Source organism: Pantherophis guttatus, chromosome 5 (assembly GCF_059756535.1).
Source record: "Pantherophis guttatus breed Tessera chromosome 5, ASM5975653v1, whole genome shotgun sequence".
NCBI lineage: Eukaryota > Metazoa > Chordata > Lepidosauria > Squamata > Colubridae > Pantherophis > Pantherophis guttatus.
Genome location: NC_142067.1, coordinates 93,845,566 through 93,864,424, shown reverse-complemented (window position 1 = coordinate 93,864,424; position 18,859 = coordinate 93,845,566). Strand labels below are relative to the sequence as shown.

The 18,859-nt window shown below is 38.8% G+C and overlaps 1 protein-coding gene across 1 annotated transcript in view; it reads right to left on the bottom strand.

Moving 5' to 3' along the window:
- ATP10A (ATPase phospholipid transporting 10A (putative)) overlaps window positions 1-16,233 on the bottom strand; it is a 161,502-nt gene extending 145,269 nt beyond the window's left edge. The window contains exon 1 of the mRNA XM_034431366.3: window positions 15,264-16,233. Within this exon, the coding sequence (XP_034287257.1) occupies window positions 15,264-15,703 (440 nt within the window). The 5' untranslated portion in view covers window positions 15,704-16,233. The remainder of the gene's footprint in view (window positions 1-15,263) is intronic.
- Window positions 16,234-18,859: the final 2,626 nt, after the last annotated feature.

Below are 18,859 nucleotides of genomic sequence, written 5' to 3'. Positions count from 1 at the left end.
GAGTTTAATGACCATTCAAAATTACAACAGCACTGTAAAAAGTGCTGTTTCTACAGTTATGCCCTGTTATCACACTTATGACCATTGCAGCACCTCTCACAATCACGTGATCAAATGTGGCAACTGGCATGTATTTATGACAGTTGTCGCGTCACAGGCTCCTGGATTGTCATTTACATCTTTTTAGGGAGCTTCTGACAAGCAAAGGCAAAGGGGAAGCCAGATTTGCTTAATGGCTGCATAATTCATTTAACAACAGTAGTGATTTGCTTAACAATCATGACAAAAAAGGTCATAAAATACGGCATGGCTCACTTAACTACTGCCTTGCTTAGCTACAGATATTTTGGGTTCAATTGTGGTCCTAAGTCAAGGACTACTTGAATACCAATAGAATAAACAGACATCTCCACATTCCAACATTATAAGAACTTTAAAAGTTTTCTTTTTTCCTTGATAGGGAATATTAGAAATTTAAGTTGAGCTTCAACTTCCTCATTTGTTCCGGTGTTAAAGCCAATGTAGTATAAAAATTCATGCTGAAGGGTTCAGTGCTTTACAATAAATGGACAGATTTTGAGAGAAATTAATTTTTAAAAAAATATCCCACAAGCAAACAACAGAAATGCGTGAAAGAACTTGTTAACCTTAGCAAGACTCAATACAGAAAAGTACCTTTTCTTCTGCCGATATACTTGACATAGGCAATTTCTTGACACGTACAAATACACTACACCGTATTTACATTATGAACTGGCCTTCTTGCAACATCCCTTAAAGCAACACTGGCAAATTACATCCAGGAGAAAGCACCAAGAAACACTTCACGTGCTTTTACATTTGTCAGGGTCAGCCTTCCCAAATTTAGCATATAAAGCAGCACATTAATCAACTACAACTTTAAAAAATTAGCATGTCATGAATTTAGGATATTAGATCCCATTTTGGTTTGAATATAGGCAAAATACTCAAAACACAGGAATAGCGCTCCAAGCTTGGAACACTCAATTATGCAAGCCCAGAACATATTGTGTATCCTTGCTCAGGTTTGGCATCAGCAACTGGCATCCTAGGATCTGACATCTATTTCCAGCATCCCTTACGTCTTCTGAAGCCAGTCAGTGGAAGAACATCAAGTGACAAGAGACAGGTCCTAACAGAGTGCCCTGCCAAGCTTCAGCTACGCCGAAATCTAGCCAATTCACAAAAGCCACACTTGTGAATAGCCTCCAAGACTGCAACGGCCAAGAAAAGTCTTTGAAAAGAAAGGAAAATGGAAGCTGCAAAGGACTAACATCTGTTGCCCTTATTTCAACTGCTATTGCTGCTGCATTGCATCATCTTTCATAGCAGTGTCATTGTGATACCTCTGCCAAGTTTCAGCCCATCTGAACTGATGCTGCAGAAGTACTTATATTATTATTTTTTTTTTAAAAAAAGCAAGGGGAGCAGGAAAGGCCAACAGCTCAAATGTTCTGATTAATCTATTTTCAATGCACAGAATCATCAACATCAGAAGTTATACCCCAAAAAAATCACCCCTCACTACAGATGATACAGTATTGATGCAGTGTCTCTGCATGAAGGCATTAAAACTGCCAGCCTTATATATCTGCTCCAGCTCAAACCTCTGATTAGACACATGTGTAATCTTAGCTAGAAGTTCAAGTTCTTTTTCATCTGAATCAGAATTGGCACTTTTTAAAACAACTGGTGAGTAAAAGCAATGTATTTTAAATACATGTATGTAAATGATTTGATCTATTTTTATATTGTGCTAATTGCACATATCAATATTGTATGCATGGTACATTATTTATCAATACTATGAAGCACAATTGTTCTACGTGATGCTCTCAAGCAATACATTGAAAAGCCATTTTCCCTTTGCAAATTCTAAAGCAAGTATCTTTGGTAGGAAATTTAGATGTCTGTGCTTCAACATTTGATCTGCTTAAACCTACATCCAGGTTACCATTTGTGGTTTGCTAGGTATGTCAGAATGCTTCTTGATTTTTATAGGTCTAGGAATTATAATGCAAGTGGCATTCAATACAGGTAGTCCCTGATTTACAACAGTTCATTTAGTGATCATTCGAAGTTACAATGGCACTAGAAAAAGTGACTTAGGACCATTTTTCACACTTATGACCATTGCAGCATCCCCATGGTCATGTGATTTACATTTGGATACTTGACAACTGACTCACATTTAGGATGGTTGCAGTGTCCCAAGGTCTTGTGATCTCCTTTTGTGACCTTTTGAAAAGCAAAAGTCAATGGGGAAACCAGGTTCACTTCACAACCATGTTACTTAATTTAACAACTGCAGTGATTCACTTAACAAACGTGGCAAGAAAAGTTGTAAACTGGGGCAAAGCTCCCTTAACAAATTGCTCACTTAACAACATATATTTTGGGCTCAACTGTGGTCATAAGTCAAGGACTACCGGTATTACTTTCACCTTAATGGCTGAAAGTGTGTACAGGCTTGTCAAAATGTGATGCAGTCCAGGGGATGTTCAACTTAATTGTAATGTTCAGTTTCACAGCTAGTTCCTTTGCCTCTCTTTATTAACAATGGATTTTTATCCCTTTATTTGAAGCCACATCCAGATCCTTCACAAAAAGCCAATGAATTTACACTGGTAGAGTGTTGGTAAAGAATACCTTTCTGAACCTTTAATACCTTTAATCTTGCTTGACTATTATTTGATTTACTCATGTTCACACCTAATTAGAACACTGAGGGAAAAGGCATTTTTTCCCTCCTCTTGGAGTTGCCTTTTGCTCTCACAGCAATAATTGGCTATATAAGTTGTCTTGGGATGTGATGGATACTGCTTCACTGGAAATATTTATGCATAAGCAGGAATGCTATAGCTCACACTGAGAATTCAGAAGAGCCTGCTAAAACCAATCCATGGTAAAAGCCCACTTCCCTCATAATCCTTCCTCCTCTGTCCCCTCATGGAAAATATTACATTAAGGAAGTGGTAGTTGTATTGAAAAAGTCCTTTTCTGTCCTTTATTCATCCCATACTTTATCCAAAGGGAAAAAGAGAGAGAGAGAGAGAGAGATGAAAAGATCCTCAAGGATCAAGACACCTTCAAATTATGTCTTTCACAGCAGGAAAAAGTGAGAGATTAAAAAATCAGCTGACAGAGTTCTGATGCAGTAAGGAATACCTATAAACACTAGCAAGAATCCACTTCAAAGTATTCCTGGAATTTCAATGGATCTTCTTCAATTATCAGTGATAACTGTGAGGCAGTGGTGAAATTCAGCCAGTTCTATCCGGATCATGTGATCCGGTAACGCCGGCGCCACCCACCCGGATGCCATCACGTCCCATTTTTGACCCTCTGCGCATGCACAGAAGGCTCTGTGCATGTGTGGAGGTGCACACTCATATTTGTGAACTGGTAGCGAAGGTAAGTGAATACCACTCCTGCTGTGAGGGGTAACTGGGCTTCGGTGGTAGATATAATGTGGGCTGTAAAAGGAATCCTAGAAAAGAACACTTGGCTTTGGGCCTGATCCTATTCACCCATCGGACTATAATTGCCTCACATTTTGGTTCATGAATCTTGTGATGTTAAAGTTAAATTTCCTAACAGTTATATATGCATGCAAATATAATACATCCTAAGCCTTAAAAGCAATGATACTTAATGAAAAAAAATAATAATAGGAAACACCATGGAGTATCAAGCAATTAGTCCAATGGGTTTAGCTTGTCCCACTTTGTCCAGCTTGTCCCACTTTGTCCAGCAGAAAGGACTTGCTGCAGACCCTGTTTGTCAAGGAATTTCGGCTAGCACAATCCAGGAGAAAAAAAAACCTTTGGAATATCATGCTGCCGGTGGTGAGGTCCTCCAGCATCCTCTTGGTTTTCCAGACGGGCGTTTAAAAAATGGCTCTGCCAGTTAGCTTGGGCCCCCAATGGAGATGCTTTATGCTGAAGATGACTGTGGGGGTAAGAGAGAAGACCCCCATCCCTTGTACCAGTAGTGGTTCCACTTACCTTTGCTACCAGTTTGGAATGGTGAGCGCTCACGCACACAGCATTTCTGCACATGTGCAGAACCTTCTGCGCATGCACAGAGCATCTGTGATGATGTCCATGCAGGTGGGCGGAGCCTCCCACTGCAGCCACTACGATTCGCCCAAACTGGGGTGAACCGGTAAAAACCCACCACTGCCTTGTACCATCCTATTGATTTTTAATCTCTACTTAATTTTTACTAATTTAAATTTTTTTAACTGTTTTACCATTTGGAAAACCACCTAGAACCACTTCAACCATGAGATGGGTGACCTATACAATAAGTAAGTAAGCAAGCAAGCAAGCAAGTAAATAAATAAATAAAATGTCTGACAGGGCAACCAAGAGATTTTGATACTTTCAAAACTTCAGTTAAGCAAAATGCTACTAACACAGAGGTTATTCCAATTCAGGGTTATATGTAGGTCACACAATGTGCTCAGATAACAAGATGTTTCAGATAGCTGGATGAAACTAATGGGGGCTATTCTGTGTTTTAAACAAATTCTATGTTCTTTAACTGAATCTCTAGAAACAATCATAACACTTTCTTTTTTTATTATTATGGTCACATTTTCCATTTTAAAAAATGGCACAGTCCATTTACCGAGTTTACAATGCTTAAAAAATTGAACAGACAGCAAAATCGTTGTTATTCTTACATACAACCCCAAATTTCTGTGAGTGAATCAAAAGACAACACTTTAGATATAAAGGAAAATATTTATTCAACATATGCAAATCAGCTTAATTTGATTCCATTTCAGCACTTTAAGGTGGCAGGATTAAATTTCAGTTTGAGATCTGGAGGCAATAAAATTTCATTTAACCAATAAAATATTCAACCATAAATTAGGAAAATAAGGAAGTATCAAACAGCAATAAAGATGGTAGATCCTTTAGAAGACGTTAAATCTTAAAAATGTTAAGAGTTTAAATATATTCTTGAAATAGTTCATCTGTTCCTGTTTTAAGTGCAAAAAAAAAAAAAAATCCCTCACAAAATAAGGGTAAGGAAACACCATTCAACGGTGTCTAAATTACTCAACTAAGAGCTTCAGAGAAGTGTCCATACCTCCATTTAAAATACAAATTTCTAGAAAATGTTCTAAGTATCCATTAGTTCTCTGAATCTGATCACTTGCTTTTAATAGTCTAGCAATTGTTGGCATGGCTCACTAGCAAGGTTAGCTTCTTCTGGCTATTATATGGAAAAATACCAAATGACTGCTATGTAGTGGCACTGTTATTTCAAGGTGTTTAGTGGCACATTCAGAAAATTTAGAGCTTTTAAACTAGAAGTTTAGAGCTCCTTGTGAGCTAACCTACTTGGTTATTTTGCTTATTGAAGGGGGAGGATATCCCAAGTCATGTGCAACCTAGTCATGGTCAGGTTTTCTCCATGACCAAACCAGGGCCATGAAGTCATGGTGCCAGGTTTTGATAAATACCTTGGGGTTGTTGTTATTTGTTGGGAGCTTCTGCACAAAACCTAGCATAGGTTTTGCATAGGCTCCTGTGGAAACTAGCCACCATTTGCTGTCATTATTAAGGAGCTTCTGACAGCTTGTAAGAGATCTGGGTATCATTCTGCTTGATATGTTTGCTTTTTATGTTTTGCTTTTAAATCTTTTGTCTGAGCTAAAAATAAAGCTTAAAATCCAGTTATTTACTGTTATGCTTATTATCTCTGGATCCAAAAGAACCAATTGCCCAGACATCTGATCACTGTCCTAACAACTTGCCAAAACACCCTAATGCTCACATATTTCATAAGCAGTTGTAAAGAAACACCACCACAACTAGCCACAGACAGTCATAAACAGAACGTATAACTGAGCAAACAGATTTACTCCACACTTATAATTTAGGTAAATAATTATAGTACTAGTAGCTTTGCATCAGGTAGAGTGCTCTTTAGCAACAGTCATTGTCTGTTGTTATATTGTTAGCTTTACATGAAATAAGTCTATCATAACATTCTTCCATCACGCATGCTGGAGAAATAGATTTGAACCATTAGTTCTATAACCACACAAACATACAAAAGATAGGCAGGGATATAACCAGAACAGAAAGCTAAAGTGTCAAAATGTCTACCTACAGTAGACACTTTCTTCCTGGGGCAAATTGGACTGGGGGCTGGCTTTGGAGAAGTTATACATATGTTGATGCTTAACTTCTTATTTAATTAAATTTAAATTAAATAGTATTATTTGAAAGTAATCATAATTTCCCCATTTGGTCATTAAAAAGATTACATAATTATCTGATATGGACATTAAAATTCTGTCAGCAACTGGGAAAGCTCTGAAGACTGCATCTAAACTTTTGAGGGACCAGAAAAACAACTACAAATTTGTCCTCTAAATCTTCACTGTTAACCTCTACCCTGCCACATCCATTGTGTTAGGCAATTGATTCACTCTATCTAATACAAGATCCAGCTCTCTTTTTTTTAAGTTGAAAGAATTTTTAAAAATGTGGTGACATTTCTCTACAGTATAAATGCAAATCCATACTGTATGTTCAGAGAAAAAAAATGGGGAAAGCTAGGGTAGAGATGTATTTGCATATAGCAATAGCAATAATACTTAGACTTATATGCCACTTCATAGTGGTTTATACCCAGTGGTGGGATTCAGCCAGTTCGCACCACTTCGGGAGAACCGGTTGTTAACTTTCTGAGCAAACTGGTTGTTGGAAGAAATCATTAGGGCAGAGAACCAGTTGTTAAATTACTTGAATCCGACCACTATTTATACCCTTCTCTAAGTGGTTTACAAAGTCAGTGTATTGCCCCCAACAATCTGGGCCCTTATTTTACTGATCTTGGAAGGATGGAAGTCTGAGTCAACCTTGAGCCGGTCAGGATCGAAATGCTGACAGTTGGCAGAATTAGCGTGCAAGTCTGCATTCTAATCACTGTGCCACCATGTTTCCTTATGTGTAGAAACAATTGTTAAATTTAGCAGTAGGATCTCTTTTTACTTCTTGAGTTTGTTAGAGGACGCCCCCTGTATAAAAAACTCAAGAGCATCCTTGGTACAGCAAGCAGCATGCCATCAAAAAACTAAATGTTATTTTTTTTCAAAAATGTTTTTGTTTAACTTATCCAGTGGGTATTTCTTATTTTTAAGGAGTAGTAGAAATTAGGTTTTGGAGGGGTTTTTTTGTTTGCTTGTTTTGCAATAGCAAGTAACAACATTAAGCAGCTATGGTGACCCTAGCATCACTGACAATATTCCAGAAGTCTGAAAAATGCAGAGCAGCCATTAGCATTATGGTTCAAAAATCTCTATATTTGTTCCTGTGCATTTTGAATAGATTACAGCTACCCAACATTTGGAGAATGTAAACTCCAAATGTTGACAGAGAATGTAAACAGTTTGGAAATAAACTACTGGCACTCATATACAATGTCTTCCATAGAAAGCCCAGACAACTCAAAACATCCTTTGACCATAAGGAAATATAGTGATGTCATTCCCAATCATTTCTGAGACTCTCCATCATCTGAATTTACCTTTCAGCTGTTTTTTCCCCCCTAAACAAATGGACCTTTTTGAAATAAAATGTCAGCCTGCAAATACACATCACTGTTATTTTTTTTCAAATGTCCTATGTGAAACAGAGAACTGTTCATAGAAGTAAGAGGTTTATCCCTTGGTACAGGAGCCGTGGTGGCGTAATAGTTAGAATGCAGTACTGCAGGCTACTTTTGCTGACTGCCAGCTGACTGCAATTTGGCAAATCGAATCTCACCAGGCTCAAGGTTGACTCAGCCTTCCTCAGCCTTGAGCCTTCCATCTTTCTGAGGTCGGTAAAATGAGGACCCAGATTGTTGGGGGCAATATGCTGACTCTGTAAACCCCTTAGAGGGGGCTGTAATGCACTGTGAAGCAGTATATAAATCTAAGTGCTATTGCTATTGCTACATTGCAAAGTTGGGGTGTGGAGCTTGGCACGTGACCAAGGAAGATCACCAATGACACTAATATTCACAAGGGCACCAGGCTGAAAAACAAGCACTGCTATTGTCATCCCCTTCCAACAATAAGTTCACTCACCACTTTTAAATGGATGTACTAGAATGCAAAAACCACCTGAGGTCCAAGAGACTTTGAATCCTCTATCACAAATTAATAAAACATTAATGTCAAAAAATCAACAAAAGGAAGACTTGGCTCATTTAAGACTCTTCTTCATAAGCCACAAATCAAATCTCTGGTTTATAAATTGATTGTGGAGTTTATGGGATATACAGAATGGATTCTGATTTTCTGTTTGCTTGACATGTTTGGAGCTATGACAATATTTACACAGTCATGTATCATACATACCTACATATTTACTCTTCTGATTAAAGTCAGGACAAAAAAATAACATCAAATAAAAACAATATTCAGAGATACATTATTTGAGTGCATGTTTTAATGTCAATGACATAGAACTTAGAGTTGAGAGTATTAGAATCAGGATGTAAAAGCTTTCTATAAGAAAGGTATTTGTCCTGGACACAGTTACAAAAGAGGAAATAAAAGGAATAAAATCAATAAATAAAAAGGACTCCATTTATCCCTATAAAAATTATGCTACCCCAATACATGGAATATGGGTTCAATCACCCACATTCTAATTTAAGATTATCTTATGGGGTGGGAACTAGGTGAGGGACCTTCCTTATGCTGACCTCCACCCTATGCAATATCCTTTCCTTGGTGTTATAAGGGGCCCATTCTTCCTTAAATTCTGCTAATAAATTGTATTAATATGTGCTTTCAGCTTTTATCGAACTTTTATCTAACATAAGCACAAAAACATGGCTGTTTTACTTTCCTTGTAGTTTTGTTTTCAAATTTTGCTGCTTATGTTCTGCTGTCCACTGCTAGAGTAACTCTGGATTTCAGCAAGTTATAAATATTGCTCAATAAATAGAAAACTGCTGGAGATGAATGAATGAATGAAGCTTAAATGATTCCATTAAATAATAGGACATGTCAATGCTACATTTCAGTTATTGCTGTGATTCCTATTTTTGTAAAAGAAAGATATTTATCTTGCTATAGAATTCATTCTATAGTCAGGCTTGCAAATTGAAAATTATTGTATATGAATGTCACATAACAGTCACTAATTACAAATTTTTAGAAGCAATGCAAAGATCAGAGGTGAGCCTTCCAACCAAAAGGTTAAAGTGTTACATTAACTAGAGATCTAAGTTCATCACCGTTTATCCTTTTCTTTTTTAAAATTCACCTTCATTAACAGCAAATGTTCATCTAAAGCGGTGATATTGATTAAGGGATTTGTTAAGAATTAAGAATTCAGTCGATAATGAAAAGCTTTATACAGGTAGTCCTCAATTTACAACCACAACTGACTCCAAAATTTATGTTGCTAATTGAGACAGTTGTTAAGTGAGTTTTGCTCCATTTAATTACTTTTCTTGCCACAGTTGTTAAGTGAATTACTGCAGTTCTTAAGTTAGTAACACAATTGTTAAGTGAATCTGGCTTCCCCATTGATTTTGCTTGTCAGAAGATTTCAAAAGAAGATCATATGACTCTGGGACACTGCAACCGTCATAAATATGAGTCAGTTGCAAAGTGCCTGAATTTTGATCATGTGACCATGGAGATACTGCAACAGTCACAAGTGTGAAAACCTGTCATAAGTCACTTTTTTAAGTGCTGTTGTAACTTTGAATGGTCACTAAATGAACTGTTGTAAGTCAAGGACTAGCTGTACTTACTTGGATTCCAACTTGTATCATTAAACATGGAACCTGCTTTATACTGCTAGGTAGAGATATACACAATATTAGAAAAAGAAATTATGAAAAGTTGTGCACCTTGTCACACAAATATGTTGATATTACAGTCTTTGGCCACAATTCCAAACCTATTACGGCTCCTATAGTGACACTTAGAACACTGCAGTTGTTTGTTGTGATTAGCATTGCTGATTGTAATTTTAAGGTTGTGAATGTTTTATATAGTTTTATCTTTTTAAATTTAATAAAGTTTGTTTTTTAAAACCAAAAAAAAAAAAAAAAAGAACACTGCAGTTTGCTATACTACCCTTATTTTCAAAACTCAAACAATGGATTATTTTTTTCCAACTAAAAGATAACAGCAAGTTATCTTACTTTTCACGACTTTACTATTATCTCACATTTCTGGTCAAATTCAACATATTCTCTGTTATCTGCTGGCACACTAAAGAATGTCAGGTAGAAGATGAAGCAACTCATAAGAATCTGTTATCTGATTTGTATAAACAAACACACAATTAAGATCTGAAAAGACTTCGAAAGCTCTTCCAGTATTACTTGTTATAATTCACTTATTATTCTATTTTTAAATAATAGATAAATATATTCTAAATATATATTTATATTTAATAAATAATATTAAATATATTCTGCGGAATATATTTTTCATAGCTCCACTCCGTGAAACTTTATCCTCCATCTACCAACTTCAAAAGACGTCTTTATTGCTCTCTATTGTCCAATAACAAATCCCTGCAAATATCCATAGAGCTTCTACTACAGATTCCAGATGTTATAATGCTTATGATTACAGTAATCCTCAACTTGGAACTGTTCATTTAATCATCATTAAAAGTTACAAGGGCACTGAAAAAGCACCTTAAGTCATAGTTTTCATGCTTAGGACTGTTGCAGCATCCCCACAGTTACTTGATCAAACTTTGGATGCTTGGCAACCAGCATGTATTTACAATTGTCACATGGTCCTAGGCAGTGGTGAAATCTAAAATTTGTTACTACCGGTTCTGTGGGCATGGCTTGGTGGTGGTGGGGTAATGTGACTGGGTCGGCATGGCCATTTTTTTTTTAATTTTTTAAAACCATTTTTTCTACAACCTCTAAAAAATACTTTCAGAAATGCTTTCAAAAGCCTCTGCCGATCAGGCAACTCAGTTTGGATCGTCAGAGGCATTTAAAAGAAAAAAAAACCTCTGATGATCGCGCGGCTCAGCTGGGCATGGGGGGGCTGCCAGTTCTCCGAACCACCCGCCTCCATGCTACCAGATCAAGTATCCGGTCTGAACCAGAAGCATTTCACCTCTGGTCCTGGGATTTCATTTGCAATCATCTTAGGTTGCTTCTGACAAGCAAAGTCGAAGGGGGAGAAGCCAGATTCACTTAACAGCTGCATGATTCCCTTAACAACTTCAGTGATTCTCTTAACAATTTCAGTGAATCACTTAAAAAACATGGCAAAAAGATCATAAAATGGGACATGGCTCACTTACCAACCGTTTTGCTTAGCAATAGGAATTTTGAGCACTACTGTGGTTGTAAGTCGAGGACTACCTGCACGTACCTATCCAAATAAATAAAAGAAATAAAACTTCAGAATACTATTGTTTTATGATCCCCCCATTTTTACTGCTCACACCTCCAGCAGTTTTCTAGAACATAGATATAGTAAAATAGAACATAGATGTAGCAGTTTTCTAGAAGATAGTTATAGTAAAAATGTTCAGAACGGAAACAGCACAAGCTGTTGTCAAACTTCAATTGATTATGAATGTTTATGATCACTATTCAAAAAAAAAAAAAGAATATTTACATTCCAAATGCTTGACTTCGAGGGAATAATTAAAAACAGAATAAAAACATCAACAATTAAAAAAACATACACATAATCCACAACCAAGGTTAAAGAAAACATAACACAGTTTACTACAGCCTTCGCACAGGCTCAGACACACACCCAGGCCTGATGACAGACCACATCTTTAAAGGCTTGGGAAAGGCAACGGGGTTGGGCCCATGTATTCTCTGGAGGACTGATATTCAAAAGAGCAGGCACCACAACAGAAAAGGCTTAAGAGCATCAATATTTTAAGCCAGATCATTGAGTTTGACAGGCCAGATATAATGGACCTTAACAGTTAAGAAGTCAAATCAAATCAACTCCTAATGACATCCATCTTCTTGGCTGAATGTGGAAAGGGTTTGGCACTGCTTTCTTCTAACCTGCCAGTCTAGTCTAGCCAGGTACAACTGATCCTAATCATTTTTGAACCCAGACTCATCAGTCGGGCACTGTCTCTTCCTGAGATATAACATATAGGTGAATGGCTATAATTGGTTGCACCTTAAACAGTTTGCATTAATTGTTTCTGGTATAATATTGTCTGTTGTGTTTTTTAGGTCAATTGAACTATGTCTAATAAGGCGTAAGAAAGGTCCATTTGTGCTTTCTCTTTTAACTATAGAGTTAAAAATGGCTATTGTATAACTAGTTGGTCAGGCAATATATAGACTATCAATACATGTTTGTCAACAGGTATTCATGTGCATACTCAAGGGGTACTTTGCTCAATAACATCGGTTATGAGCCAAGAATATCCTTAACATAGGTTATGGGCCCAGAGCATTGAGAGTTGGTGTGAATACGCAGTACTATATTCAGACAGCTGTATATGTTGGTTTATTGTCCAAGTGAAGATGGCACAAGATCAGTCATCTTATGAGCCAAGAATATCCTTAACAGTCCACAGAGGAGAAAGATCACAGAAACTAGGATTTGTGGCCAAGTTTCATTAAAGACGATCTTTGCTAGATTGGTCTTCCACACTGACCTGATCCCAAAGCAAAAGGCATTTGGCCCTTCAAACCTGTATAGATAAATCAAGGTTTTTCAATCTTAGCAACTTTAACATGTGCAGACTTCAACTACCAGAATTCCCCTAGCCAGCATGGGGAATGCTGGGAGTTAAAAGTCCACATGACTCATGGTTGCTGAGGCTGAGAAACTTTGAGATAGAAGATTGGCATGCAGTAAAAAAAATAACGGTGTTTATTGAAAGTATATTTACACAATACTACCATATATCACTTAAACAAGCCAAATAGGACAAGACTTTACCCTTTAAACGATGTTTTTTAATGCAGGCTTGCATGGCACGATTAAACCTTAGCTCTTTAGCTAAGACACTATAACCAGACAAGTTTTCCCTTAACATAGGCATAAAAATGAAGACAAATGGAAACACAAACACAATCTTTTTTATAGTCAGTGACCAGTGCATGGAAGCATGCAGGTACAGGTAATCCTCAACTTGCAATCACAATTGAGGCCAAAATTTCTGTTGCTAAGCAAGACAGTTATTGGGCGAGTTTTGCCCCATTTTACGACTTTTGGGGCCACAGTTATTAAGTGAATTGCTGCAGCTGTTAAGGTAGTAATCTGATTGTTAAGTGACTCTAACTTCCCCATTGACTTTGCTCGTTAGAAGGTCGCAAAAGATGACCACCTGACAGACTGCAACTGTCATAAATATGAGTCAGTTACCAAGTGTCTGAATTTTGTTGATGTGACCGGGGGATGCTGCAATGGTTGTAAGTGTGAAAAATGGTCATAAGTCATTTTTTTCAGTGCTGTTGTAACTTCGAACATTCCCTAAATGAACTATTGTAAGTCAAGAACTACCTATATCTAATGTGGACACGTCATTGATCAGGAATATATTTGGCAATAAAGCTTGTCTTTTCACCAATTCATCTTATAAATAAGAAAGTGACAAGATGGTATTAAATGAATACACAAATCAGACATTGGAGATGCAAAGACAAAAAAAGTTAACTATTTCGTGCGTTGCTATCACATGTACCATATCATCTTTTTCTGTTGGTTCAGCAAAGGTTTAACTGTACATTAATATAACAAGATTTAAAACTGTCAGGGGAGGATTATTTTATACTGTAGCTATAAATATAGCCCTTTTTTGCTGTTAAATAATCTCAAAGATGCATTAATGAAATAAGGCATTTTAGAATTCAGTCATTTCACAGTAAATGAAACTTAACTGATAACTAATTTTATACTGCTCCATACATTCCAGTAATTGAAGTACTTTAGCCACTCATTGGTAATTTAATGTTTACCAAACAGTGTTATGGGAATAGTACACAAACATTTAAGTTCATATTGGATGAAAAAAAAAATATTTTTCCCATGCTTAAAATTAGCAGAAAAATATTTCACAAGCATCAGTAGTATCAATTAAATTGGAAGAAATTGAGTGAAGATACATAATTTTAAAAGGCAGTCAAGCAGTTACTTTTGGGAAAAGAATGTAACACTGCAAGACTAATGAAGACTAAGACCAATACATGGAGTCAATGAGACTTGCACAAGCGTTTAATTCACAAAATCTCACTCCATTGTGGTAATTATAAGCAGGTTTATTCAAAAGTTCAATTTCCATGTAATTCTCTCATGGGCTCAAATATTTCAGTACAAGTTTATAGATCATAAAATAAGAGATGCTGGATCAAAGGCCTATTAAAGGCTGCACAGCACCTCAAATTAAAGCCCAGAGTTGGACATAGTGCATACAGTAGAGAAATGATCGACATAGTACCTATTTGAATCGCCTTAAAGCAGCCCTGTTTTTTCCTGGCAGCCAAAATGCCTTTCAATTCTAAGGTTGGGATGTCTGGGATCAACCAAAGACCATCAGGCGATAGGCCAATATGGCATGATTACACTTCCCCACAAATCTACGGAAAAAAACTTCGGAGATGGCCTTCTTTTTTTTTTCCACAGGAAAAAAAATGCATAGAATAGAGTCTTTGTGGCATGTTTTCATATAAACAAAGCCCCTACAGAGAAATGTGCAGAGGGAAGTAGTGAAATGAAAATGAAATATGTTGCCAGAAAAAAGAAATTAACCTGGGGGCTGCAGTTTAGGAGAGAAGAACCATATTAATATAGGAATACAACATTGTTTCTAATATTCTTGTGAAAGTGAAGAAAGGAAAAAGTGAATGGAGTATCCAAAGTCTATAGTGGACAGTTACTATGACACTTAGGGAGCCATCAAAGTAGGAAATATGTGTCCCATCAAGGTAGGAAATAGCATGGACCTCCCAAAGACATGGAGGTTATGCACTATGTTTTCAAGTAAGTGAAATGCACTCATACATTTCAAATGGTACAGACACATTGATGCCTAAAATCTACCATTACTTAACTATGTCACTGGAGGTCATTGTATTCGCTTAAAAAGAGGAACACAGTAAAAAGGTAGCAAGAGTTAGCCAGCACAGACTTTTCAAAAGCTGTCCTATTCATCTTAGTCCCTATCCCATTCTGTTCACCAAGCACCACATCCTCTGCATTTGGGTCCGCTTTTCAACTTTCCATGCCACTCTCTTGATCCCATTACCTGCAGTAGACCAGACATTCCATATGGTTGATCTCCTGGTCTGACCGGTATCTGCTATAGTCTTCCCACAAGTCCTTGACTGCTGTAACTGCCAGGATGAAGAGCACTGGGGCCAATGCCAGTTCTGGTTGGAAGGCATTGACAGCGGGCACAAAATTAAGTAAAGCAATGAAAACAAAGTAGACATTGGCAAAGCGATGGAACTGTTCAAAGAGATTCTTGGGCAAGAAAGACACTGCTGTGTATTTGGTGGTCTTCAGTCTATTGTTAGCTGGCTGCCTGGAGGTCTCCGTGTCAGGCCAGACAGACAGCAGGTTGGAAGTTACAACCCGCACCTTCCTGACATCTTTCTTCTTCCTCCTTTTCTTCTTCTTCCTTTCTTTGTCTTGCTTCTGCTCCTGAGAAGATGAGTCCCCCACGGCATCTGTGCTTTCGGTCATCGCCGCGCACAGCAAGGGCAGGAAATCAATGCTGGAAGAAAGTTCTCCGGCAGCTTCCAGCACATGGAGAACCCTCCTTCTCCCCCCTCCTTCTCCTCCGTGACTTTATGTGATCATCTTTGGGAACTTAGTCATGCCCTTACAGTTTTCCGCGAGGTGAAGGAAGAGGCGGGTGTGTTCCCCACCTCCGCTCTAACTAACTTTGCTCCGATTGGGAAGGTCTCGCTCTCACAGTTGTTTTCGTTGTTTTCTTCTGCGCCTCACCATCCAGCTTTCTCTTTTGCTTCTGCCTTCCAGCAGCGAGGCCGCTGAATGACTGGCCCGTTGTTTGGCGGGAGGGGAGTCGTACAAAGTCACTCTTGTTTTCACACGTCATTCCTCGTCAACCCACTAACCGGTTTCCGTTTTACCACCAAGAAGGTTGGAGATTAAAGTGGAGGGAAAAAAAACAGCCACCGCGGCAGCCTGTTGGACAAAATTACCTTCCCCTCGTGGCAGGCGGCGCTGGGAAAGGGAAATCGGGGTGGGAAGCCAAAAAGGGTGGGTCGCGGGGAGGAGGGCGATGAAAGGAAGAGCAGGAAGCTGCTTTTTTTTTTTTTTAAGTAAAGTAAAGCAGAAAACGGGTAAAGGGTTTTGTGTCTTTTTTTTTAAGCGGTATAGGATGGCTTATGGTACCAGTTTTACAGAAGTGGGGCGATTCGTAACGCGCGGTTATTGGGGCTAAAACTTTTAGTCCGGTGACATCTTGGGGGGGGGGCGTTTTTCTCGCAAAATCAACAAGTTTCAAGAGGTTTTGAAACAAGAAGAGGAAGTTTTGCAGGATATCCTGGAGGGAGGAAGATTCACAGGTCAAGCGGCTGATCAGTTCTGGTGGAACTGCTGGATACTTCCGAGGAGATCATAGAAGCGCGACGCCTTCGTTGTGATACGAACCTGTGGAAGCGGATGCGGGGAAACTCCTCCCCTCCCCCTCGCAAGGAGAGTTTGAACCATAGATTCTACCGTGGGTTGGTTTTTGCTATTCAAATGTCAACGAAGAAATTGCCCCATTTAAGTAGATGCTGCTAAGAGCATTGAGGAAGAAAGCCAGGAAGGTTAGAATTATGAATCTAGCAACTAATTAGGGCAGATTTCACCTTTCTGTTATTCATTAGGAAGAGGAGGGGTTTCCCCCCTTTCTGTTCAATCCTGTCCCATTCTCAGACTGAGTGGACAACTCTCTGCCGTTTTCTTGGGCAAGGTTTTCAGAAGTGATTTGCCATTGCCTCCTTCCTAGGGCTGAGAGAAAGTGACAAGCTCAGGGCGGCTGGCTTTGTGCTTACGATGCCACTAGAACTCACAGTCTCCTGGTTTCTAGCCCTGTTCCTTAACCACCACCCCAAACTGACTCTTAGGATAGTGACTTTGAAAAGCTCTTCCACCAAAAAATATCCGATGAGAGGTCAGAGCAAGGAGATGATTTGATCTTTACAATCCAATTTAAATCTGTTTTAAGTAAACCAATTCTACTTCTGCATATACTTTGCTCATTCTAGAGAAAAATGTAGGAATAAACCTTTCACTGCTCCTCAGAGAGCCCAGAATATCCTTCAAGTCCTTTGCTGTTAAAGGTTTTCTTAAGAATCAAAGGTGTTTCAAAGGAAAGGATGCAAGCCATTACCTCTGCTGGATAGGAGGTGAATAGATGATGGAGAATTGGAGGTCTCTGGTCTTTATAGAAAACCTGGGTGTTACCCAAAGCAGTGTAGGAATTTTCCCAACCTCTATGAGTGGGCAAGGCTAGTCTGAGCTCAAGCCAGAATTAGATCTCTAAATTAGGAAAGAGTCCCCACCCATTACTAAAGAAACCTTCAGTCCACAGATATGAGGCAGATAACATGGTTACCAGGGTCTTAGTCATTAGTTTCCATTAAGCTGCGTGGAGTTACTGAACTGTGCTTACTGAACTGTGTACAAAAGCTTCTATGATTTTCTTACCCAACTATGGCCAATCATGAGAGATCCTTTGGAGGGCTGTATTGCAGTCCATAATATTGCACCCAGGAACTACAGTCATCATAAGTACTTATGCTAGTATGCCCAAAGAGAAGGTTTACTGAGCCAGATTCAAAATGTTTGGTCATTGTATTATTTAAATTTATCATAGCTAGCCACTTTCAGAGACTCTTAATCTTAGCCACCAAGAAGAAGAAATAGATGGAGAAAAATTGTATCCATGTTCAGTTGCAGAATCATGCTGTTGAGAGTTGATCATGAAATGCCAGGCATGTTATAGAGAAGGGGTCACCAACCTTTCGGACCTCAGGAGCCACTAAATTCATAATTTTAAATCCCATGGACAACTAATATGATCTGCCTAATGACCGGCTGGGTGGGCATGGCTAGGTGATCATGTGACTGGATGGGTGTGGTCAACTCGATGTCACTCACGTTGAGGGGTGCCTCGCCAGCCTCTAATTGCCCCTCCTCTCCCAGCCCCTCCTCGCCTGCCCACCCAGGCTCCTTAGTACCCCAACAGGAAGCAGTTATTGGAGCTAAGCAGCCACCATGAGAAAGAGTTGGCAAAACAGCTCAGTTCAAATTGGATCTGATCGAGAAGGAGGCTTAGCAGAAGCACCTCACTGAGAACTAGGAGCATAGGCTTTCCAAGCAGAAGGAAGATCTGCGGGAGTGCAAGGCCAGGTACCAGCGCCTGGAGGCTCAGTGGGCTGAGATGGTCAGCCAGTTCCAGGCCATGATGCAGTCTAACTGGAACAAGGCCCTCCGGCTCTTCGCCACCAGCGGCACTTCCCTCCAGCCTTTGCCCAAAGCCCCACACCAGGAGGCTGAAGCAGACCCCAAGTTGGAATTTCTGCCCCACTCCGACTCACACAAAAATACCTTGAAGGGGGAGACTCTCCACAGCAACGCAAACGTTCATTGCATGTATCCAGCCCAGGAGCCGTAGTTTGAGGACCCCTGATTTAGTGCAATATAAAAAATGCAAATAATTTTTCTGCAGACCACCAAAATTTTCTCATGAACACCAGTGATCCACAGACCACCTGTTGGTGACCACTGTTATAGGGGACATCTACCAGTACAATAAGTGCAATATCCCGAAAGCATATTAGGACCTTCAAAACTACATTAGACATACCTGATTTATTGAACATA